Consider the following 26,241-nt stretch of genomic DNA (forward strand, 5'->3'; position numbering starts at 1 on the left):
TTTTATTATAGTGACCCTCAACGAGTATTGAGACACTGTGATATAGGAACCCGACATTGGTTGTTGGATTGTGTATTCATTAACTTTACTTGGATAGACACTAAAAGGAGCAGTTCTTATCAGTAACTAATTCAGCTTTCAGTGTTGTACATTTTTACGTATTAAACTCTGGTCCATTGGTTTTTACATTGTGCCTACGTTGCACTTACATTTTAAAGGGAGACATTATAATGTCAGATGCTCAAAAGTGCTGGTATTCTAGTTATTACTAAAACCAAAATTAAGTGTTTAGTTTGTTGTTCAGCTGAGAATTAATTTTTATTTTCTTTGCTTTTCCAGTTTGTATTTCACTACGAAAGTCACAATCAACTTTCACTATCAAAGTCTTCTCTGAGTTACATTGTACTTTTGTACTGTTTTAACTAAAGTATCTGAATATAAATCTCTCAGTTGCTGACAATTAGTGATATTTACAAACAGACAACATATGATTCTGTATAAAGTTTAATATTTAAAAAACGTTCCTAAAGTTTAAACATTTTATATTAGGGACATCGACTTTAATGGAAGACTTCTTTTCAAATCAATAACAATAATAATAACTCTAAAATAATAATCTAACTGTGTGTTTTTTATGTATGATTATCACAAACAATGGTGACATTACAAAGGTGAATGTAATCTTAGTTGACCTTAAACATTTTGACCAGTTTGATCTATTTTTCCAAGCTTTTAAAACTTAGTTATATTTAATTTTTTACTCATCTCAATAAGTTTTAAATTGCAACTAACAAATCTACCAAAACATTTCCCTCTATAACTTTTTGTTTATTACTTAGTCAAATACATAAAATAACTCCAAACGAGAGATGGGATGCATGCAGTCTCACATCACACTCTTGAAAGATGAATTATTTTTTAATTTTTTGCATCGATACTTTTAATTTCTAAATAAGGTTGATAGGAGTATTTTGGTACGGATTCTCCCAACTGTAGATTTAGGACTTGGTGAAGGGTCTCCTGCATCAGGTCCTGACTTTTTTCAGCTCTTTTGAGAAGTTGTATTTCAAGAAAAACATTTGTGGAGTTACACTCATATCTGCTCCATGTGTTTCCACAGCAGCTTTTTAAAGAAAACCTCACAGGATAAAGGCTTTGTCCGAAATCACTCACTAATCACATTGTTTCCCACAATGCATCATGAAAAGTGGTACACAACCGATGGTCAGTAACCAAGCAATATATACCAGAGAGACAAGAGGAGCGGGTTTAGACCGACCTGTCAACGTAAATGAAGCAGAGCAGTGCATCACAACGCAAAGTGCTGGAAACAAGTTTATTCCTACATTTAAAGATGATCATTCAACATGTTGTTTTTTACTAAAGGTCCAGTGTGTAAGATGCGGGTGATAGGGATCTATTGGCAGAATACATTGGATATAAAATAATCCTAGTCATCTAAATTGTATTGTTTTATCAATTGTTGTTTTCTTTAACCTCGAATGGGCTCTTTATAGTTATATACTTTATATTTACATCGGGAGCAGGTCCTCTCTACAGAGAGAACTAAACATCTTTTGGGTTTTTCTGATTGAAGGCTGCCACAGGCTTTCTTACATGTATGGAAGGGGAGGGTGAGGTGAGGGGGATTCAGCTGCAACATGCAACTCCAACACTAGATGTCACTAAATTTGACACACTGACCTACACTTACCTACAGACCTGAGTGACTACGGTCAGGACCATGGTCAGGACACAAAGTGGACAGAGTGGGTTGTGTTGCAGGGGGCGTTAAAGCAACATGGGCTGCAGATGTCTTTGCTGCGCCCCTGCTTTAACAGGTACACTCTGCCTTGCTCCTCCACTTCTTCTCGGTCTTGTATTATCTCACACTTTGACTGCCACTTATAAGAAACACATCCCACTTTCCTTGTTGAACAAACTGCGCCGGGAACGACGGCCTGGTCCTTTCTGGTGATTCAAGTGCGGAGCTCCTTTCCCGGGCAAAGCCCCTGAACCTGATTTGGATTCAGCCATGCAGAGTCTGAACGAGGCCGCTGAGGAAATGCATTGTCGGGGTTTCTTCGGTTCCGCCCCGCAACATGGATAACGACGTGTCGGCCAGTGAGAGCGGAGCGCTGTGGCGGAGGTTGTTTATGTGAGTGCTGGGTTAGGGTTCCGCCCACCGAGGTATCTGTGAGCGCAGGGCAGACAGGCAGAGTGTAAAATGGCGCACAGCTGTCGGTGGCGGTTCCCCGCTCGGCCCGGAGGGAGCAGCAACTCCGGTACCGGGAGGAGAGCGGGCCGAATCAGGGTTACTGCCTCTCTGCGGAGTGTCTCGGGAGGCCACCCCAACGCAGCTGGGCTCGGACCCGGGTTTGATGCTGCACTACAGGTCTCTTCGGTCATCGGGAGCAACCTGCAGAAATTTCGGGATGTTTTGGGGGAATCGAGCGACTCGAGCAGCGGGGAGGTAAGCACGGGACGGGACGGGAGCAGAGCCGGTGGAGCGTCGGGTGGGACCGCTGCTGGGCTCGGTCCCCCTGGAGAGCTGCTTCTCACAGACCAGGAGCTAACGGTTACTCTCTGACCATCTCCCCCTCGGTGGGGCTGGGAGCAAACTTGTCATTGCCCAGGATGCAGTTAACTTTGAGTTGGTTGTTGTGGCCTTAAACTCTCCGGTAACGTGTCACCGTGGTAACTTCAGGCACCGGCTGGTTATCACATTTATGTTCTCAGCGGTTCTACCTGAGAGAAAGTTTCCTCCTCGGTGGAGTGAGAGGAGCATGCTACATCCACAGTTTGGATGAGCAGCTGCTAGCATCAGTCTGCTAACCGAACCAAAACATTGTGGAGAAACCCTGGTGTTTTCCGGGTAATTACATCACACAGCACGGTCAACACACTGCACAGACACCGGTACATCCACTGACTGTCTGTGCTGTGTGTAGCTAAGCCGTTGTAACTGGTTTACTAGTTAGCTCCTTGACATTAGCTTTGACGTGAAGCCTTCAGATTCATGTCACATCAACGCACAGCAAAAGTTCTCGTCCCGTTTTAGCTTTAATACGATGTCTACACAGTAACACAGTGTTTGAATACGTCTGTTTATTTTGAGGACGACTGCTGAGAGAGTAGCATCCCGGGACCTTCATGGTAGCGTGTGACGTGTTTGAAAACAAGACATGTCAACTTGAGGGAGGCGAGAGTCTACAATTGTGGTTTGTAACTAGCTAACGTGAACTTAGCGTCCGTCTGTAGCTTCTCTGGGAGAGAGGCTGCTCATCATTCGCTTGATTGGCTCATTACTATCTAATAATCGGTCTTTACACGCGTCACAGCTCAGTATTTACAGCGTGAACCCAGGAGCTCGCTGTTTGAGGTTGAGGTGCCAACCACCCAGCGAGGCTCGGCTAACATAGCTTGATATGTTAGCTCGCAGGCTAGCTGTCTACACCTCACAGCTAAAACCACACCATTATCCCCCCCCGACGTAAGCGGCGTCAAAGTTGCAGCTTCGCCCGGGATGCTGCTGTGTTCAACCTCCGGCCAAGCACACATCGGGTTAAAGCTTTGTAGCCGGAGTTGGCGGAGCTCGCACACAAAAGTAAATAATTTCCATGGCTGTGTTTCGGTGGTGTGCTAGGGCAGCTACCATGCTACGCATTACGCCACGCTAGCCACTGGGGCTATTGCTGATGCATAGGAAAATGGGAGGGGGACATGTTTTCCCCGTCTCCACACAGCCACTACGTAGCTTGTACCAAAATAATATCGGGCTTATAATGCTCGGGGGTGATGTCTGGTGCACGGCCACACGTCCAGAATCGCCCCCCTCGGAGCTGGAGTGCTTAGAAGAGTGAATCTACGGGCTTTGGTGTGTGGATGAGCTTGGTTTCAGCAGAGAAACGAGACTGGATCGTGACAGTGCGCATGCAGGGCTGGCTACAATAACAACGAGCTCCTTCTTGACGAACCGTGTGATGTGGGGGTGTGTTCGCCTTAGCGAACTACCATCTTCCTTCTCCATGATGAGCAGCACGCGTTCATTGCAGTGGGAGCACGCTGTGTGGGGATGTTTACCATCAGCTCCACTGCTTCCAGTCTCATCTGGTTGAAGCACAGGAGTATTTGCATACACACTACTTTGACATTTAGTTACGCTTTTATTCTGAACTTGAAAATTGCATGGATCTTGAATACATTTTGAATGCAGATACTTGGGAGGTTACAAAAACTCACCAGTGTTGCAGTCACGTTTTGCAGAATATTGGAAAATATATTATTATCATATTAACGTCTTTATTTCACAGTATTGTAGAGAAACATTTTTATTTGAAATAAGACATTTGGAACCATATTGTTACTTACAACACCATGAGTCCATGTGACCACATACAAGCTGAAGATTGTCAACAGTTCAGACTGCAGCAGTGTTTGATTTTAAAGTGCAATATATTTTAAAACAATGCGTTATAATGTTCTGGAGAAACACATCTTCCTTGAAATGCAAGTTTTGTGTTCAAATAGCTTTTTAAGCTTTTTGAGCTCCTCCCACCCCCTCTCTGAAAGACTGAAAGCTGTGAGTAACAGAGTGAACGATGTGTGTAGACGCAGGCAGGTCTATTAAATTACTCTGCAGGTTGAATCATAGAAAGATTTTGGACACATTATAGTGGTTGTGACATACATTTGTGCTTTAAATCACTGCTTAATGTTACTCTAGAGAAACAGGTGTAACATCATCCATTCAAGCAAATGGTGTTTCATGTAACAATACATCCCCTCTGCCCTAACTCAAGTGAATGAGAAGATAGCAGTGTTTGGATTCGTGGAAACAGGACTGGACCATTAAACCCCCCTGGCACCTGAAGCCAGTGGACGATGCGGACGCATCGTGGGGATTTAATAGAGAAGCAGCGTAGTGCCTGTCTCGCCAGAATGGGGCAGGATTGTTCAGTGTCACACTGCAGCCTGCTGAGCTTACAGGGCGACCCTGAACTGAGTGCCAGCCTAACACTTTGTCAGCCCTCCTTCCTCCATCCAAGCAGAAAAACCCAAATCCACTTCAGACACACACAACCCCGTCTGAGAGGCAGAGCAACTTTTCTTCTGACAGCTGCCACTTTGGAATGGATCACTAAGCCTATTGGGGTGGCTCAAAAGGGTTCTTGTCGGCCGTTGCTGCCTTAATGAAGGCATTTGTTGGCTTTATGTGTGTAGGGAATTCATTTTCCTGATCCGGCCAAATTGTTGTTGCTTGTTTTGATGCTGAATTTAGTCTATGTTGACTTTTTTTTGTAAACGTGTGATCTTATCACCCCCCACAACCTCACTGTCCAGCTAATCAGGCTTTGCATCATTTTCCCTTTTTGTCCATGCTCCGTTTTATCATGCCTCCTGCTGCATCTATCCTTCCCCCATATCATTATCAATGTTTAATCATTCATACAAAAGTGCAGCTGAAAAGATGTATCAAACTAAATGTCTCTTTGCCTCACTGGTTTGAGAGAAATGGTGTGTTTGAGCGGAAGGGGTTTCAGTCCAGCAGGTGTTTGGCCTATTTAAATCGAAGACAACCCCCCCACCCGCTTACCCATCCCAGAGACAGCGTGTGGATTGGAGCAGGAAGCTTTGTGTCTGCTTTATTCTAGCTCTCACAAAGTGCAGGCGGCTGAAAGAGCACAGGCAGGGATATCAAAGGGTGTGGGGCGACACCCCTCCTCCCAACGGGACAACGCTGGGAGGAGAATTAGTCACAGACCCTCCCATCCATGGCTTTATACTACTACAGCAGGCGGGCAAGGAGCTTTCACCTCTGCCTTAGGAGTTGCCTGACTGGGAGAAAGCGACAATTGTGTCGTCTTACTCTTTGTGTGTGTGTGGGGGTGTGTGTGTGGCTGGTAGGGGTGTCCCTCAGACTTTATGTCCCTTATTGCACCCAGAAGTGGGCATGCCTTCTTTGTCTTTATTTTGATTAGAACTTCAATTCAAGTGGCCTACTTGGGTGGGTAGGAGGGTGTGTGTGTCTACGGACCCCAGCCTGTGTGTGTGCAAGACAGACACCATGCACACATGCCAATCAGTCTGTTTGTCTTTTTCCATTGACTGTTTGTGTCTCCCTACTTGCGAGGTGTAGGAAGAGAAGGTACCTTTCCCCGGAAGGTCTTTGTTTTGGTTTGTGTTCCTGTCGAGCAAATGTGAAACAGTTGCACTTGGTGTTTGGACACATGAAAAAAACAAATGTCCACCTTTTGCTTGGGGGCTGACAGGGGTTACAAAACAGTCCCACCACAGGGTAATTCCTTCTGGTGGAGGAAACAAGATGTTTTAGGCAGTGACTCAGAGTGGATTTTAAATATTCTTTCATATTACTCATGTACACTGCTTTGTATAATTAGCAGCAGTAGTTGGCTTGATTCTTGGAATTCTTCTTTGGCCTTTTTGAAGAGATATGTCATCAGAGGGCCATATATGAGTATGAACTCATCTCCAATTTGTATTCCAGGAAAGGATGATGCATAGTGTCTCTACAGTAAATGTAAGAGGTAAGCTGCTTGGAATGTGTCAAGAAAATGTGTGTTCTTTCTCAGAGTAGTAGGAAGAATGACCTCTTAAGAGCATCAGAGTGACTGACAGGGTCCTGACCTGACAAATTAAACATTTATTTGACATCCTTCCCCTCAGTCTGAGCCAAACTCGTACCACTCTTTTCCTCCCCATTATTCATTCAGATTTTTCTATCTTTAAGTGGATAACGTCTTAAAGTTTCTCAGTTTGCTTATTCATTGTGGCTCTTATGCATTTGTTAGCAAGATTTGTTTGAAATCTTGATAATTTATAAATTCAGGCTTATGTTCATTTTTGCATTTATTTAAATATGTCGGAGAGTAATGTGTTGCGGTGTGTGGGGTTAGGTAGCTGAGATGAGACACTTGTTTTCTAATACGAACAGTTTCTTGTGTTTCAATTTAACTTCTCATTAAACCATTTTGTGGTATTTTTTGTTTCTGGTTTAGGAAAAAATTTAATGGACTACTTTCTAGCAAAAAAAAAAATAGACTGCTCCATCTTCTTTCTTCCCTTGTTAACTCCAAATCTTAACTGTATTTCTTTCGACGGTTTTCTCATAGAATAAACTTTACTAGTAATGTAGGTTTTAATCATACGAGTGGTTGTCAAATCATGATTCTGAAAAGGAATGTGTCAAAATGCCCCAGAGTCTCATATTACGAATCCCAACACACATTGATATGGTTGCAACTTTAGCTTACATGTAGTGAGAAAAGTAATACCTTTAACTGTAATTGAGTTTTCAATTAGCTCATTTAATTCACATAGGTAAGAAAGTACAATGGAGTATGCTGATATTAATAAGTAGCAGTAAGTCTATCTGGTAACAGATTCATAGTAGTTTTGTTTAAACAAAAGTCAGAACAAGCTTCTACATTGAGCCTTTGTCCAACTCTCCATCTTCCAAAAGTACTCACCGTCATCTTTTGCAATGTAATATTTCATGAATATAAATATCTGATGCAGATAGCATCTTGACTGGGGGCTATACAAGTATTTTCTTAGTGAATATGTTTTATTTTCCTAATTTTTTCACATGTCTGTTGGTTAGTTTTTGTCAATAGGGTTGGGCGTATGTACTAAATCAGAGTGTTTACAGTGGAACGTCACAATTGATGATGTGTGTTTACCATGCTTTACTAATAATTAGCAACAATCACTAATAATCATCATTATCATTAGCAATGTAGCATAGAAAACAATCAGCTGATGCTGAGCATCGCTGTGTTAAAATAAAAATGTGCTGGTGGCCGTTGTATCAGCTGATGTCAATTAATTTGATGGCAGCTCTAAATGAAACATGGCTGTTTGTCAGTTTGTGTGATCTCTGCAAGTCACTATGTTGTGAAAGATCTGTGAGAGAAGAACTGCCACTCTAAAACCACAACCACTGTACAAGCATGGGTGAACTGTCTGTTTCTCTACTTCCAATAAATTTTACAGAGAGAGATGCTTTAGCGTTTTGTATCACGTTACTGCTGACGATGCTGTTCTCCACGATGAACTTTCATTCATATCATCTTACATACACATATTTTTGAACCATGTTCCTCAGTATTTGGATTAATAAGCTCATAAAACAGGATGTGTGGGAAGAACGAGTCTATAGCTGTGTTATTTCAATGTGTCAGATACACTAAGAATTTAATCAAAATACAGAATTGTTATGTTCAGACCTGATATTAAAGGTTCAGTGTGGAGGAGTTAGTGACATCTAGTGGTAAAGTTGCATGTTGCAGCTGAACACCCCTCACCTCACCCTCCCCTTTCAAATATATAATAGAACCTGTCCAGCCTTCAGTTGTCATAAAAACTGAAAAGATGTTTGGTTTGTCCAGTTTTGGGCTACTGTAAGAAACATGGCCGCCTCCGTAGAGACGAACCACTTCCAAAGTAAATACAAAGTATTAAAATATAAAGGACCCATTCTAGGGTAAATTTAGACGATTCAATTTTCAGCAAATTTCTTCTTTCTGTTTAAACATTTATATATGTGGCAGGGTCTGTCTGATTGTTGGTTGGATTGAGCTAAAGGGACACAATGATGTTGTCCATTTGCCCAACCCTATTTGTCAGTAGGATTAGGCAAAAGTACTTGGTGGAGGGATGGGGTATTGGCCAGAACCTGCTACATTATGCTGCGGATTTAGTTAAGGGGGTAGAATTTTTTTGTCCCTTTCCATAACATTGGGAAATAGGGCATTTTTCAATATTTGTTTCAGGAAAATTAGTATGAAAGTAAAATCAGACATATTCAAGATAGCCTTGGCAGAGGTGCGCTCTAGTTTTGTCTGCTCATACACTTTCAACAGGTAATGGGCTTATTGTGATTAATTACAGCTTTTATGAGCTCATGCAGGTTAAAGCTGTGTGTATTTATTTTAAGTAATAACAACTAATCTAGGTGCTAAAATATAATCTGTGTTAAAGGTAGTCTGAGAATCCATAGTTAAGGAAAGACTTCTGTAGATGAAAGCCTGGTTTATATCCTGCCCAGGAAACGTCTGGGATCAGTTTGTTTTCTGCTAAACGCTGTCTTGATTTTTAGTGAAAGTCCCCTCTGCTTTCCGTTGGAGAGGTTTACCTCAAACCAAATTCATTTTCGTCACATAACTGTCAGGGACAGTCCCCAGTACCTCTCGCGACTAATGATGGTGCTGCCTCAATGATGGTGCTGCCTCAATGATTCAGATCAGTTTCCTTTTCTCTTATCTTGGGATTTCATATCCACTCATTTATGTATTGATCATTTACATGAGATGTGACAGAGCAGCAGGAAGTCAAACTGCTCAGGATCTTTTGGTGAGAGCGACAGCAGGAGAAGAACTAGAACAGTGTTCAAAAACATTTTTGTACAATTTTTAAGCAAAAGAGAGGAAAAAGAAAAAGGAAACTCAGATTTTTTCAGTAACTTTTTATTCCTTGCATGTTGCAAGGAAAGGCAGTGCATGAACCTCACCTTGCTAGTCTACTACAGTGTTTGTTTACTTCTTGATGTTACCTCTGTGTGCCTGCCCTACTATTGAGCTCATGGTGAGCCTTGTGTTTCACATGCTGCTGCTCAGGGCTCGGGAGTCAGTGGGTGGGAAGCAGTGAGTGACTGAATATGTGTTTGGGAGCATGGCATGGAGCAGGAGAAAGGAGGTGCCTTGTCGTGTGTGGGAGGCCTGTTTGGATTGGGATTTGGCAAGCAGCTGCAGGAGCATGTTGAAACCCTTTTCATCCTCTGCTCCCAGGAGACTGCCATGCTCCCTCTGTTGTTGATGGTACATGTGGTCAAAATGCTGCTTCCTTGTCTCTTTCTTCTCTCCTCCTCTCCCTCCTCCCACAGACCTCCTCCTTTCTTTGCTCTGCTTTGCTTGCTTGCTTCGGCTGTGCTCCCCTCCCCCGCAAACCTCACTCCTGTGCTCCGCTTGTTTACATCTCGCTGTGCAGTTCATGCGCAGGTTTTTGTCTTCTCTCTATATGTGTGAAGTGTTCGTGTGGCTGACAGCATCGGAAGGTGCATGTGCACATGTTCGAGTGTGCATGTGCACCATGAACGTGCACAGTCTGCTCTGTGCACTCTCCCCTACTAAAGCATGTTGTGATGTCATTGACTGCTACTCGCACTATCACAGCGAGTCAGAGGCGTGTGTTGGTACTCCGCCCCCCTCTTCTCCGCAACAACACCAACCAAGAGCAGAAGCTATCTTAGAGAGGAGAGGATGCTGGTATTACTGTGACGAGGGAATGTAAGAGGAAAAAGATGCTCAGCTGCACTATGAGGAGTGGAGGATGCTCAGGTTTATATATCCTACCAGGCTTATATTGTGATTGTGAACAACTAAAGAAGCACACATTCATGGGTTTAGGACTTTTTAAATTAGGTATCAGGTATTCACTTCGAGACCTGTGAAATTCTTGGCTGGTACAAATCAGTTTGCATGTAATTGTGTGCGCACACTTGGTTAGCAGCTGCTCTACAAACTGGGCCAACGAGACCTCGACTGCATCCCTGCATGCTGCTATAAATAAACATGATGAAATGACATACTCACCTCGACTCTTAAACACACACACACTCTGATTCCAAGAGGTAGTGGCACACACTGAATCCTCAAGATGTTAATCATCCTCTGCTAACTTCATGCCTGCACATCAAGCTGTACTGAGAGCATGAGAGGAAAGATTCTTTTTCAGTATGTTTTTACAGTGTATCACATTAAATCACAATTTCTTGAATCACCCCCATCAAAATTAAGTCACAGATAAAACATGTTGAAGTTAGTAATTCCGTGAGTGGAATAACACTCACTCAATTGCAAGTTGGAATAAAGTATTTTTTTGTTGTGCAAAAAAATGGCACATAATTCATTATAGTTTGGTTGATCTGCCATATCAGGTTCTCAAATGCTTTTTGATGCATATCTGTCCCAGTGCCTTGTAAACACATGAAGACTTGTTTTTTATGTCATGTACCAAGAGAGGAAAAAAGAGAAATAAATCAGCTTTTGAGAAGTCGATGTCAGATGTCTACATCTCTTTACAGCCCTTTACCTCCCTATATAGCTCAGTCTGCCCCGATTGGCGGGCTGTCCCACTCCATAGTGACTGGTCAACCACTTCCAGCATATGTATGAAATGTTCACATTCGCTCTTGGTTTAACTGGCTTTGTTAAGGGGCATACATTATGCAAACTGGGGCCATCTGACATCATGATGCTATGGAAGTGTTGGCTAGACTTCTGATGAGACATTCAGGAGCTGCATTTTTTTTGGAGGACCTAACTTTACTATGGAATTTTAACATTTTTACATACACAAACCTTTCCAACACTAGAGGAAAAAGCTTAATTGAAAAGCTAAGTGTGATAAGCTCTGAGATCCTCTGAAATGCTTACCGTGTAAATGACATATCACCATAGGAAGGTAACAACATGGTTCTTGTGCACCACAAGACCTCATCACACCACACATCTTGTGTGATGGAGCTGTATAATGAGCATTTAACCTCACAGGGCTGCTCATATGGCTTTAGACCTAAAGGGATAGTTCACTCATTATCTACTCACCATTATGCAGATCTACGGGTGGGTGAAGTGTTTGAGTCCACAAAACACTTCTGGAGTCTCAGGGGTAAACTTCTTAGCAGCCGAATCCGATACAATTGAAGTAACTGGTGACCGAGACTTTTGAAGTAGTAAAACACTGGAACTAAGCTAGAGGACGTCAGCACATCAGACAGTCCGTGAATGCATCTCGTAGGAAGATATCAGAGGACATTTAGGCTTAAAACATGGTGTTAATGACCTAGTTTTGAGTCGAATATAAATGTCGGAGCTTGCACACACTTAGATGACACCACACAAGCAGTATGGAGGCATGTTAAGTTGTTTCTGTTGTTTTATTACGTTTGAAGTCATGGTCACCAGTTACCTCAATTGTATCGGATTCAGCTGCTACAAAGTTTACTTCTGAGACTCCAGAAGTGTTTAAAGGACTCAAACACTTCACCCACCCCTCCATCGGCATACTGGTGAGTAGATAATGAGTGCATTTTAATTTCTGGGTGAGCTATCCCTTTAAGGCCTCTCTGTTTTGTCTGTGTTCTTGTCCTGGCTCTCTGTCTGACTGTACAATGACTGACCAACCACCTTAGAATTTTAACATTTCCTTCCGGGAGCAGGAATGCAGCGCAATGTGTTAGTCACCCAGTAAGATGTGGATGTTAGCAATTCAAATGTTCTGTTGTGGTTTGAGACTTCTCTGGCTACAGACATGTCACCCTGAAAGCCAAAGAACATGAAAGCACAGAGTGAGCCAGCAGGCGAAAGTGATTGAGCACTTCATTATAGCCTTGAAGCCATATTATTTATCTGAGTCCAACTTCTGAACTGATATAAGTGTTGCCCATCTAAGCCAGCTGACAATTATGTAGCATGATCGATTTTGTAATAAGTTTTATCATTATAAATTAAATTGTATGATCATAAAGGAGTTTTTCCTTTTTTCTTGTAGGATGAAGCATTTGGAGGATTTGGGATGGTTGACGAGCAGAAAAGAGTACAGTGCACTTCAACAACCTCTTCAGGTAAAGTAACTCCCTTCTGGCCTAGAGACTTTGCAGTTGTCTTGAGATGCCTATTCCTGTACAGGTTGATTATATATCTGATGTTTCCATGCCACCTAAATGTCCCCCATTTCGTTCTTGGGTTTTATCAGAGGGCCCACCCATACAAGAGAAGAAGCCCAGAGGCCGACCACCACGGGCCCTGACTGCCCAGAAAGCTGCTACAAGTCTACCTTCCCCTTCTTCACTTCCCACCCCCACACAGACAAAACCTGAGGGTCCAGAAAGGCCAGCTGACAAGGTAAAAAGGTTGCCTGGGAGGCCACCTGGCACTGGGGAAAAGAGAAGAGGTCGACCCCCATCTTCAAGTAGCAAGAAAGCTTGGAGTACAGGCAGCCATGCAGCAGGGGATGACGGTAGGCAGGCTGGGTCTGAGTTGGGCATGGACACAGAGGAGGACACAGACAGAAAGGGTGCCAAGAGGATGCCACTTGCCTCTACTCAGCCTCATGACAGTGAGGCAAAGCTTCCCAAAGGGGGGCGGGGGGAATCCAAAGTTACCAACCTGAAGAGGCTAAGAGCAACTAAACTTACCCCTCTCAAGGCACGGCTTAAGACTTTGCCTGGTGTACCCCGACGGAGACGTGGGCGACCACCCTCTGCTGAGCGGCTCAAAGCTGAGGCAGCAGCTGCTGCTGCTGCTGCTGCAGCACAGCTCTCTACCTCTATTGAAGGTGGGGAAGGGAAAAGCAAGGCCTTTAGGGCCAGAGGAGGTGACAGAGGTGCAGAACCACATACTCCACAGCAGTTGATGCTGAGGAATGTAGATGGAGCTGAGGACCAGGACTCTTCCAATCCACCTGCCTCCCCATCTTCCTCTAAGCCAGGCAAGACGGTGGGCCTCAGAAAAAGCCCTCGCCATAGAAAGCCTGTCAGAATTGTGCCTCCTTCTAAACGCACTGATGCAACCATCGCTAAACAGCTGCTGCAGCGAGCAAAGAAAGGAGCACAGAAGCGAATGGAGAAAGAAGCTGTATCCATCGGGGGCAGTGGGACAGGAGCCATAGAAGCTGGCATCAGGAAGACACAACTGAAGAACATCAGACAGTTTATCATGCCTGTGGTCAGCACTGTTTCCCTTCGCATCATCAAAACCCCTAAGCGTTTCATTGAAGATGAGGGCAGCTTTGGAATGCCACCACCACATATGAAGATGCCACGGTTAGAAAGCAACCCCTCATCTGTCTCTGCATCTGCCCCACTCACCTCCACCACCACCACTTCCTCACTGTCTCCTGCGCTGGTCTCTACACCTGCTGTTACTAGCACTGGTACCTCTGCTCAAAATGACTCCCTCCCCCCTCCTACACCTACTGCCCCTATCCCTGCAGTTCCATCAACTGCTGCCAGTCTGCTCAACAATGACAACACCAACAATGCCACCAATGGGCGATTTAGCAGTAGTGCGGCATCTTGTGGCTCAAGTGCTGTGTCGCAGCATTCCTCCCAGCTCTCCTCTGCAGAGTCTTCCAGATCCAGCAGCCCAAGCTTGGATGACTCATCATGTGACTCCCAGGCTTCCGAGGCCACACAGGCTTTGTCAGAGCCAGAGGATCATTCTCCGTCCTCGCAAGGAGAGAGGGAGGGCAACCTGTTGCACAGCTCACGGCCTCCTTCCCCTCCCTCTGAGCCAGAGCCTGAGCATGAGCATGTGCCGGCAGAGAGGAGTCGACGGGGCCGGAGAGAATCAGCAGTTGGCCGGGGAGGTCAGAGCCAGAGAGTGAGAGAGACTCTCACCTCTGGGCCTAAAAAGCCCATCATCAGCCCACCAACAGGAGTGCTGATGTCCTCCTCTACACTTGTAAATTCCCAGCAAGCTTCATCCACAGCTTCCTCCTCTTCTTCACCTCCACCTCCCCCTCTCCTCACCCCTCCACAGCCTCTACAGTCAGCTTCCTCCAACACAGCTGCTATTAGTGAACACCACTCGCAGTCCCCCTGGATGCCTCATTTTCTGTCTGGCCCGTCAGTGCTGTCCAGCTTGGCAGACAAACGTAGCCGCTCAATTTTGAGGGAGCCCACCTTCCGTTGGACATCCCTGTCCCACCCTGAACATCAGTACTTTTCCTCTGCTAAATATGCCAAGGAAGGCCTCATTCGTAAGCCTGTATTTGACAACTTCCGTCCTCCCCCTCTCACAGCTGAAGATGTTGGGATGTTGCCCCAAAGTGTTAGTGGAGCAGGAGGAGCTGCTCCAGTGGCATTCCCGGCACCAGGCAGTGGAGCAGCAACAGGAACTCGTCTATTTGCCCCTCTTCACAGCCATACCCACCACCAACATCCCTCCTCATCCCGCTTTGATGCACCACTCCAGAAACGCAGCCCATTGCTCCGCGCTCCACGCTTTACACCCAGTGAGGCCCACTCAAGGATATTCGAGTCTGTTACCCTGAAGTCATCCTCTGGGAGCATCTCTGGCTCTATCTCCCCACACCAGTCATCCTCTGGCTCCAACAGATCCTCGCGGCGCAGGAGGCGACTTGTCACTGGAACGCTACGTGGCCACCCGCGGTCTCCTTCTCATTCAATGACCAGACGCAGCAGCCAAATTGGAGGCCAGATATCTGTGAGGAAAGGCTCCTCTGAGAGGTCTGTGCTGATGGGCTCTGTCTCAAGTAGTAACCCCAGCTCATTGCCAGGGGTCTCTACAAGTCCACTAGCCACTAGTGCCTTAACTCCTGCTTCTTTCAGCACCTTCTCTACTGTATCCCTGAGTCTGGCCTCACAAGGGACACCTGAAAGCAGGAGGGGAGCTGCTGGAAACCCACCACCTTTGTCAACTACATCAGCCACTTCTTCCCCACTTTTCCCTATCTTTCCTTCCAGTGCCCAGGACACAGGCAGAGGAGCTGGTAAAGGAGGTAAAGAAAAAAGCTCCCCAGCTCCCCAGGAACCTGCGCCCATGGAAAAAGAAAGGGATTCAGAGAAAAACAGAGAGAAAGAGAAGGAGAATAAGAAGGAAGGGAGGAAAGATGGGAGGGACTTAGAAGATGCTCTTTTATCTCTTGCTCCAAAAAAGGCTCCAGGGAGAAAAAAATCGACCTCAGTTGACACGGTTTCTGACACTGCCTCCTCAGAGGTACGTGGACCCCATTCCTCTGTTCCTGTGTCCATCGCTAAAGGACGCTTACCTAAAAAAGGTAGACCCTCTGAGAAAGGACCAGAAATGGAGGATGCAGAAAAGGAGAAGGAGAAACAAAGTGCTCCTAACCAGCAGACGGCAAGCCCTCAAGGGCAGCCGGGCAGACAACAGCTTCCTGTCTCCTCTCTTGGATCAGTGTTGGACATAGCAGAGAAACAGCCTGTGAGTGACAAGCGGGTAGTCGGACTACTGAAGAAGGCCAAAGCACAGCTCTTTAACTTGAACAAGAGTAAGCTGAAGCCTGCAGACCAGACCAAGGTCCAGGTCAGTTTGCCTGTTGCCTTCATTGTTTGCCATCACTCTGTCTCACCTAAATTCTTCTCCGTTTCTCTCATTCACATTAAAAAGCCACAAGCAAGTAGCTCTGACATGCTGCTATGAAGATTTGTTAAAAATAGAAATCTGTGTTTGTACTCAAACTGAAACTTGATAATAGGAAAGTCCCACGGAGGGTGTTACATAAGGGGAATTCTGTTTGCTTCATACATTATGCAGAACGCTGCACTGGCTTTGCTGTTGAAAGTATTGTCTTCTGTACAGAATATACTCATCTGTTCTTCTGCTCTTAATCTAAAGATTAAATGATCTTAGGCAGTCACTGCACATCTTCAACTGTTTCAGCTAAATTCAAACCAACCCACCCCCCCTGTCACCACATCATCATCTTTATTATTGCACATCGTTCATTGATGAGATTTTCATTTGGTTTAGTGAACAAATAAGATCTAGCATCCTAAGGACATAAGCAACATCTTAAAATGTCAGCCTTTTGTATTGAATATGTATAACTATCTGTGTATTCACTTCTTATTATGAAGCTCTTCAAATATTTGTTTCACTCTTTTGTGGTGATGTATGATTGTGAGCAGGGTCAAGAGAGTGACTCGTCAGAGACCTCAGTCCGTGGTCCACGCATCAAGCATGTATGTCGTCGTGCAGCTGTGGCTCTTGGCCGTAATCGGGCAGTCTTTCCTGATGATATGCCCACACTTAGTGCCTTGCCCTGGGAGGAGAGAGAGAAGATCCTATCTTCCATGGGGAATGATGGTAAGGCACAGTTTTATTGTCATAACTTTGTGGCGTAGAGAGGCCCCCCTAGATGTAAATATAAAGTATTTGAATATAAAGGGCCTTATCTGGGGTAAAGAAAACTACAGTTAATACAATTTAGATGAAATGAACTAGTGAAAACATCATGAGAATTATTCTACATTAAATTTCTGCCAATAGATCCCTTTCACCTCAATCTTACACACTGGACCTTTAAATTGCATAAATGATGTTTCTCATTTTTACAGACAAGTCATCAGTAGCAGGTTCTGAAGAGGCAGAGCCTCAATCCCCTCCCATAAAGCCACGAGAAACACGTCAAAAGTCCATTCAAGAAGCTCCTCCCAAGAAGGGACGTCGGTCGCGACGCTGTGGCCAATGCTCAGGCTGCCAGGTTCCAGAGGACTGTGGTGTCTGTACTAACTGTCTTGACAAGCCTAAGTTTGGAGGACGAAACATTAAAAAGCAATGCTGCAAGTAAGTAAGATGATGAGCCCTTTGGTGTACAAGATTATTATTAATCTCAAGAGAGTATTGAAGATCATTTTATTACAAACAAGTTTTTTTAATTCGATTTTTGAGAAATGCCGTGTTGAACTTTGTAAATTTCACTATCTACAGGATGAGGAAGTGTCAGAATTTGCAGTGGATGCCCTCAAAGATGTTTCTTCAGAAGCAAGGCAAAAGTAAGAAGGACAAGAAAAAGTACAGGTTGTCTGAGAGGAGAGAGGGTCTCAATCCGGGTAAAGGAGTGAACTCAGAGTCTGCCCCTAAGTTGTCTCCTGCACCACCCAAGGAAGAGCCCCCTCGCAGAAAGAGTGAAACTCCTCCTCTTAAGCTGGGAGAGGAGAAGTCAAGGCAGCAACCATCCTCAAAGCAATCATCTCCCGCCCTCACATCTTCCCCTGCCCCTGCTGATTCACCTCAGACCCCCAGCACAGTCACAGCCCAGGCTCCATCTCCAGCCCCAACACCAGAGCCTAAACAGGTCTCTGTCATGGCTAGTGTCACCAGTAAGAAGGGACAAAAATCACATCTGCCTATACCAACATCCTTCTCTTCGTCATCCTCCTCTTCCTTGTCGTCTTCTTCGTCATCGTCATCATCCTCATCCTCCTCGTCATCTTCAGCCCAGAATTCCCCCTCCCAGTCTACGCAGTCTCATCAAGCACCCCAACAGCAACAACGGGCTCTTACGAGTCAGACATCTCCAAAAAAAGATGCTTCACCCAAGATTCCTCTTAACGAGTCCAAGAAGAAGCCCCAGCAGCACTCGTTGCAACAGCAGAGCGCCAATACAAATATTTCAGATACAGGTAAAAAAAGACAAATGGTTGCATCGTGTTCCTTTTAGTAAATTTAAATATATAGTTCATATCCAGCACAATATGAATGTTATGTCCTTTCTGTTTTTAATAGTCGAATCAAAAACGTTGAAGAAGCCAACTTCTCGTATTGTTCCTCCATCTCCCAAACAGAGACCAAAAGACAAGGTAAGAGGAAGTCACTTTTTTATTTCTAAAAATGGTGGTACTTTATTTCCAATATTCATACTCCTCTCTCTCTTCTCCTGTGTGACAATCACCTAAAGCCGCTGACCACTAAACCCCCTGGCAGCAGTACTTTAAACTGGCTGAGCACTCCCTCGACTAGGGGCCAGACGAAGTCCAGAGCGCCCTGCGACGGAGTGCATCGTATCAGAGTGGATTTCAAGAAGGACCATGATGTGGAGAAGGTGTGGGAGGCAGGTGGCCTCAGCCTGCTCACCTCCATGCCGGTCACACCCAGGGTGCTCTGCTTCTTATGTGCAAGCAGCGGTAATGTTGAGGTAAAAAAAACTGTCTTCGTTGTTGTTAAAACTTGTCTTATTTATTTGTCTGTGTAATAACAAATCTTCTCTGTTTCCCCTGCTGCCTTCCTCTGTCTGCTGTTTCTCTGTCTCTTTATTGGTAGTTTGTCTTCTGTCAGGTATGCTGTGAACCGTTCCATCTCTTTTGCCTGGGGGAATCGGAGCGCCCTCTAAAGGAGCAGATTGAGAACTGGTGCTGTCGACGGTGTCGATTCTGCCAGGTCTGTGGGCGCCAGCACCAGAAAACTAAAGTAAGCCATTCAGTTCAGTTCTGTTCATTTCAAAGCTGCTCACAAAAGAAGCTTAGTTTAGAGTGACAGAGTGTAAAGGCTAAAGAATCTTCCTCAGAAAGAAGCTTGCCAGAAGACAGCACTTAATCAGCTTCTTGGATTCCTTCCATGATTTTATTATTTAACTCATGGTCTTAGTCTAGCATGGTTGTTAGGTCAGAAATATATGTGAACATATTTGGTCTACACAACACAATCATGTGCTTGTTGGATGGTTTTGTCCAGTGTCTACATGTTAATTAGGTTGTATGAACTTGTTGGTTATTGGTCTGTCAGTAGTTCGTGGCATAAGATGTGAATGGTATGGAAACTGATTTATTGCAGCCAGTTCTTTGACCCAAATCTCTGCCCAAAGAGCATTAAGCAATATATCTCTTTGATTGGCTTTTATATGTGACCAGATGAATAGCAGCAGACCTCTAGCACTTTCTAAACTCACATCTCAGTGCGGCTGAAATCTCAACTCCTGGTGATATCGGAGGCTTTCGGCATCACAGATCTGTGTTGCATGATCATAAAACGTACATATTGTATCAAGCATTAAGCAGTGTTTCATTTCCAGATAAATATTAAGTGGTGTCACGAGAAGGTCCTTAACTTGTCTATGTATTATTTTTAACAATAATAAATAGCACAATGGCTCATAGTTTAGAAAAGAAAAATGCGCTGCAGCACATTAACTGTGTGTTGCCTTAACGTGGGCTAAATGTGTTGACCCAAACCCACAGGTAAACTTGACTCTAGTTGCCACTTAAATGGCTGTCTACAAACACTGCCACGCTCAGCTCTAATAGTAGCTGCATCTAAATGCCTTTTAATTATGATGTTCATCCATCCATGAAGCCCATAGTGAATGTGCCACTCAGTTAACTCTATTACACTGTAGTTAAATGTATGCATGGCATGTTACGTACAAGCTGTATGATAACAATGTGTTGAAACCAGGTCACATACTTGTTGCCAATTTGCTGTGAACAGATCTGTTGTTTGTTTCGCATGGAAAGTTTAATGTTGCCACTTTTAATTTTTAAAATGATTTTTAAAATCATTCACTTTCTTTATCTGTCACCGTAGCAGCAGCTGCTCGAGTGCGATAAGTGCCGCAACAGCTATCACCCGGAGTGCCTGGGTCCCAACCATCCAACCAGACCCACCAAGAAGAAGAGAGTCTGGGTATGGACACACTCACCTCTCTTCATTTAGACACCGTCTACCTTTTCACCTTTGTGTAACTACCACAGTTTGCGCCACTGACAAACGTTAGTTTGGCTGTGTCTATGAAAACATTTGACTCCTCTCATAGCGTCACTTACATTTCTGCTCTTTAAACAACTGCTCGCAAGTTTTGGCCATGTAGTCACTGCCTTGCCTGTGTGCTCTTTCTTTTCAGGTTTGCACCAAGTGTGTGCGCTGTAAGAGTTGTGGAGCCACTAAACCTGGGAAGTCCTGGGATGCCCAATGGTCGCATGACTTCTCCATGTGTCATGACTGTGCCAAACTCTTTGCTAAAGGTGAGGACAGAGTATATATTACACCTCAGATTTTTTTCTGACATTAAAAGGAAAAGGATTCTGTAAGAATCTGTTCTGTATTTTGAAGCAACATCTTTAAAAAGACATTTCAATCTAAGCCAAGTAGTTTATTCAGAATGTAACTGTCACCGTTTTACCCCTCAGGGAACTTCTGCCCACTGTGTGATAAGTGCTATGATGATGACGATTATGACAGCAAGATGATGGAGTGTGGTCGTTGTAACCATTGGGTTCATGCCAAGTGTGAAAATCTGACAGGTTAGTAGGCCCCACACAAGCCAGGTAGAAACATGTATTAAAACACAAATTTACTCTCTTTTCCTTACAACTGGAGCTCTGTATTTAATATTTCCCAGCACTTGTTCTTTATTTGTCTTGTCAGCTGTCAGTGTCTGTGCAAATGACTGACAGGCTGCCCTGGGAGCGCTGTCATGCTGATGAGATGAAAGACGATAAACTTAATAACACACAATTAATGACCTGTCATCTCCCACTGTCCCCCAGATGAAATGTATGAGCTACTGTCAAAGCTGCCAGAGAGTGTTGCCTACACTTGTACCAAATGTACTGAACGCCATCCGGCCGAGTGGAGGACGGCGCTAGAGAGGGAGCTTCAGGGCTGCATTCGCCACGTCCTCACTGCACTGCTCAACTCGCGTACATCCACACACCTGTTGCGTTACAGACAGGTCAGAAACACACTGTTACTTCTTTCAGCTTAATGAACATGATAGTGATATTGGCCAGTGTGTAAACTTTTGGCTTTGGGGCAGGCGGTGAAGCCTCCGGATCTGAACCCAGAGACAGAGGAGAGTCTTCCGTCCCGTCGTTCCCCCGAGGGCCCAGATCCTCCAGTCCTGACTGAAGTCACCTCCACACCTTCCAGTGACTCCCCTCCAGACCTGGACAATGTTGAGAAAAAGATGGATCAAGGCCGCTACAATTCAGTGGTATGTTACCTTTTCAGTCTGTTGTCTGGAATAATGAGTTTTTTTCATCTAGAAGAGCAATTTGTATCTATTACGGACATAACTTTGAAGCTATGACAACAAGTTTCAGTTGTAGATTTAACTATTGGTCTCTTCTGAATCTGTTGTCAGGGAGATGAATAGTTATGTTAAATGACTTTTCCAGTGTCCATCGCCACTTCACTGTTTTAACAATTACTCTCCATATGTGTGTCTGTTCACCATTTCTCTCCCAGCTGGAGTTTAGTGACGACGTTGTGCGAATCATTCAAACGGCCATCAATGGTGACGGTGGCCAGCCGGAGAGCAGGAAAGCCAACAGCATGGTCAAGTCTTTCTTTATTCGGGTAAGAACTTCTCATTAATTATCTAGACTGTTGCAGCCCGCCATATTCTAAATTGCACGATTTGTTTTTACACTTATCATAATAACATTTAAGATCCCTAACTTGGGGATATGTGCAATGTATGCAGTACTATTTGCCGTGTATTCGCTTGCACTCTTGCACTACTGCATGTGTGCGCTACCACATGCTCGCTCTACCTCATGCTTGCGCTATGGTCCAAAATGTTTCTACCGTCTACGCTGACTGTCGTACCTCTTAGTTTCAGCTGCATTTGTAACATCAATGAAATTCTTCCACTCTTTAGTCTGTGTACCTGTCAATGTTAATGCTATAGATTGAATCAGTAATACAACATTGCAGAGCAGCTCACAGGCTCTCACTCAGGCTGTGTTTGTATGAAGTTATATGATGCGATATTCTTTTTTGACACACAAAAACGTTCACCGATACATCTTGTGTTTTTAATCATTACAAAAAATAACTTTGTCCTATGATTGGTGTACCCCTGCAGCAGGAATAGATGAAGTATATTAGTCAAGGTATGGCAGCATCAAGCTAGGGCCCTTCTGTTGAGCTACAGTGTGACTAACTACAAATTCTTGCCCGTAATTATGGTCTGTGCAAATGCTTTAGTGTGCAAACTTCATTGCATGTTTTCTCTTTCAGCAAATGGACCGGATCTTCCCATGGTTCAAAGCGAAAGAGTCCAGGTTCTGGGAAAGGCAAAAAGTCTCTGCCAAGTGAGTGTCTATCACCAAAGTCAATGCAAGAGTTTGTGTTCAGTGGTCCGTGTCCAACTCTTCTGACTAACTCATTAGAGTTATGTAAGCCATCATTTATATTACCAGTTGTTTCTCGATGACTTTTACAGAGTTATGATGTCATTATTCAAAAATGTTTTTCTACATTAAGACAAGTTATGCACTGACTGGTTTGTTTTATTTTTATTTCAAATTGAACGATTTGATATCCACACAGTCAGGAAACACTACTGACTGAAAGCTCAAACTAACATGAAGAATCTGAAGGTCAATATTTAAAGATGCCTCCCAGCATGCATTGCTCTCAATTTTGTGAAGTGTGTGATGTGCTGTAATTTTATAAACTTGCCTGTGAGTTATGTTGGTAATTACACAGAAGAATTTTTTTGGGTACTTTCGTAACGTGATCCCGTTCCAAGACCTTTGAAAGAAGAAGAACTGCCGTTTTTCAGGAACTGTAGGTCTGTAATTATTGAAATGAAGAGTAAGATGTGGTTTATCTGGGAGAAGCTGCAGCATCATCGTCTGTGTATAAGAAGGAACCAGAAAGCATTGAATTAATATTTCTAAAGTGTGTGGGCTGACTTTACCAACAACCCCTGAAGAAACTTGAGCCAAGTAGAAAGATTACGATTTGTAAGAGTGGAAATCTGCAAAGTTTTATGCTAGTCAGTTTTGTAAATCACAACTGTAACAGCTCAAGAAATGACTTAAGTGTGTTTTTTCAACATGCAGTAACCTAAGTCAGGACAGTTTATGTGATTAAAGGTCCCAGTCAAGATTTAAAGCTGCAGTAATGAAACTGATTACACAGTCTGTTTGATTAATGAACTCACTGGACAGTTCAGTGATGAATGTGAGGGAGTGATGATTGAAGGCTAATTGATGTGATTATTACAGTATTTAGTGGAAAGATGAAGTCAGTATCTATATTAGTCTGCACTGACTAATGGGTCAATGAAATCAACTCCCCACAGCTGCAATTACATATATTATATATTGATTGGTGCCTTTATATCAATGATTAATAATAAAATGGTCATTATGAATAATTGATGCTGTTCACAGAGATTTCAGTTTTATCTAGATTATAAGAAAGAATAAGTCATAGCCATTATATGGCAGCAGGAACCTTTCACAATGTATATGAATAGTGAGTTGTACTGTTCTGCCTATTGGAATTAACCACTACACGCTCCTTCACATTCATTAATTTACTAACTCACTCACTTAAGTGGAGCTATCGCCTCTCCTAGGCCATTTATCCTGCCTCGCCTCAAGGCATTGTGGGAGGCTAACCGTACGAGTTTCAAATTTCATTTGATGGCTCTCTGATACATACTTGTGGTCTAATTGTGGTTTACTTGTCAGTTTGCTCTGTTGCGTTATGTATCAGCGCTTCGGTCCAGGAAACTAGTGATCCATGCAGTGGATCCTGTGGCCGTCATGGGATGGATGCCTGTTTTAAAGCCCCTGCTGGTTTATTAGACTCAAAAGCATAGTTCACCCAAAAATTAAAATTCACTCATTGTCTACCCACCACTATGCCGACGGAGCAGTGGGTGAAGTGTTTGAGTCCACAAAACACTTGGTAAGCACTTCTTCAAATAAAAAAAAAGCCTCCATACTGCTCCTGTGGTGTCATCAAAGTGTCCATAAGCCCCAACATTCAAAGTCATGCTTTGGAAATAATAAGCATTATCTTACTTTAAGGCAGCATTCTATTTTATATTGATTTAAAGATTTGTTAAATTATATTTTTCAGAATCACATCTTGTCTCTCATTGAGATTTAAAAATCACAATGGTTCAGTGGAATTTTATTTGAAGGAAGTTTAATAAGATTAAGCAATAAATATCAGTTAATTCAGGAATGAGAAGATATATTTACATCATCATATGCTGATTGTTTATAGTATATATTTGTAATGTCTGTAAGGACATGATTTAAGTTGAGTAAATCTATTTAAGAACGAAATCTACCGTTGCACAGACTAACAATGAAACAATTAATGTCTCAAGATGTAATTTACCTAATCCTCAATAACATTTTAGAAGGTTAGAGGGATAGCATGCACATCCAAACTTGAGATTAGATGCTGTACAGAAGCGATGGAAACCAGAAGTCGGTAAATGTCCAACCACCGGTTGAGGCTCCCCTTAACCCAGAATTATGTGCTTGGAGTTTTTTTTCATGTCCTTAGTTTTCACTTAAGTTTTAAATCCACATAGTGACATGTGTGGTTATTTGAACTTTGGTAGTTCGGTTGTTTACATCAGTGCTTTGTAAATAAAATAATCAATGTTGGTACTAATTGAAATGTCTGTATCTCTGCTCGTCATTACTACCCAGCAATGGGCTCCTCCCGAATGCTGTGCTGCCTCCATCCCTGGATCACAACTACGCCCAGTGGCAGGAGAGACAGGAGCTTTCCCGCGCTGAGCACCCCCACCTCGTGAAAAAGATCATACCAGCTCCCCGACCCAAAACCCCCGGTGAACCAGATTCTCCAGCCTCCCCCCCTCCTCTCCCTCCCTCTCTACCACCACCACCTCCACTCCTATCTGGTAAGATAATAAACAGTTGTGTGTACGAACACTGTTTCTCACATCTTGTCACTTTCTCTTTATTCACAAATTCTAAATTGATCTCATCTCTTCAGATCGTGAAGACAGCCCAGAGCTCCCTCCGCCGCCGGGTGTTATTGATAATAGGCAGTGTGTTCTGTGTCTGAAATATGGAGACGAGAACACTAATGTGAGTCAAAAATCCACCCAAAATCTCTTAAACACACACAAGGGTCTATGAAGAAGAATATATGTCACTTACACCATTTTTGTATGTTTTAGGAGGGTGGCAGGCTGTTGTACATCGGCCAGAATGGGTGGACCCATGTGAACTGTGCGCTGTGGTCTGCTGAGGTGTTTGAGGATGATGATGGCGCACTGAAAAATGTTCATATGGCTGTTCTCAGGGGAAAACAGCTGGTAAGATGGGATACTTTGTCCATCACAAGTTCCCACACTTAATTTTGAATGTATATTTATTGGACTGAGTTTGATATATATTAATACTTTTATACTTTCTATGTAGCACTGTGAGAAGTGTCAAAAGCCAGGGGCTACCGTTGGCTGCTGCCTCACCTCATGCACCAGTAACTACCACTTCATGTGCGCCCGCCAGTGCCATTGCATCTTCCTGGAGGACAAGAAGGTCTATTGCCCAAAGCACAGGGACCTCATCAAGGGAGAAGTAAGGAAATACTATTATTTAGGATATAATAACAAAGATTATTACAAATTAATAAATTTAGATTGCAGACACCATAAATTGTCTTGGTCCAAATATTCAAAACTTTGTTGCAAAATCATGTATATTTATCTTGTGTTGATGGACCATTACAGGGTCGGAAAAGTGACTTAATATTCTTTATTTTTTACTCACCTATCCTGTTTGTGTATTTTTCCTCCAGGTGGTGTCTGGGTTTGAGGTAACCCGCAGGGTCCTGGTGGACCTGGAGGGAATCAGTCTCAGGAGGAAGTGGCTTGCAGGACTGGAGCCTGAAAATGTCCACACGATGATAGGTAGGTTGACTGCTGCTAATTGTTTGTCGATGA

The 26,241-nt window shown here is 43.6% G+C and overlaps 1 protein-coding gene across 2 annotated transcripts in view; it reads left to right on the forward strand.

The window, feature by feature from the left end:
* Positions 1–2,130: 2,130 nt before the first annotated feature.
* kmt2a (lysine (K)-specific methyltransferase 2A) overlaps positions 2,131–26,241 on the forward strand; it is a 39,209-nt gene continuing 15,098 nt past the window's right edge. The window contains exons 1-21 of one of the 2 annotated variants that reach the window (XM_020088293.2): positions 2,131–2,473; positions 12,574–12,646; positions 12,778–16,091; positions 16,697–16,874; positions 17,126–17,354; positions 17,499–18,193; positions 18,297–18,370; positions 18,469–18,705; positions 18,831–18,977; positions 20,091–20,189; positions 20,407–20,527; positions 20,693–20,806; positions 21,053–21,237; positions 21,322–21,498; positions 21,753–21,863; positions 22,530–22,603; positions 24,977–25,191; positions 25,287–25,381; positions 25,474–25,611; positions 25,718–25,876; positions 26,097–26,208. In XM_020088293.2, coding sequence (XP_019943852.2) covers positions 2,228–2,473; positions 12,574–12,646; positions 12,778–16,091; positions 16,697–16,874; positions 17,126–17,354; positions 17,499–18,193; positions 18,297–18,370; positions 18,469–18,705; positions 18,831–18,977; positions 20,091–20,189; positions 20,407–20,527; positions 20,693–20,806; positions 21,053–21,237; positions 21,322–21,498; positions 21,753–21,863; positions 22,530–22,603; positions 24,977–25,191; positions 25,287–25,381; positions 25,474–25,611; positions 25,718–25,876; positions 26,097–26,208 — 6,793 coding nt within the window. In that variant the 5' untranslated portion in view covers positions 2,131–2,227. The remainder of the gene's footprint in view (positions 2,474–12,573; positions 12,647–12,777; positions 16,092–16,696; positions 16,875–17,125; positions 17,355–17,498; positions 18,194–18,296; positions 18,371–18,468; positions 18,706–18,830; positions 18,978–20,090; positions 20,190–20,406; positions 20,528–20,692; positions 20,807–21,052; positions 21,238–21,321; positions 21,499–21,752; positions 21,864–22,529; positions 22,604–24,976; positions 25,192–25,286; positions 25,382–25,473; positions 25,612–25,717; positions 25,877–26,096; positions 26,209–26,241) is intronic. The other variant, XM_020088292.2, reaches the window with a different exon arrangement.

Source organism: Paralichthys olivaceus, chromosome 11 (genome assembly GCF_024713975.1).
Source record: "Paralichthys olivaceus isolate ysfri-2021 chromosome 11, ASM2471397v2, whole genome shotgun sequence".
NCBI lineage: Eukaryota > Metazoa > Chordata > Actinopteri > Pleuronectiformes > Paralichthyidae > Paralichthys > Paralichthys olivaceus.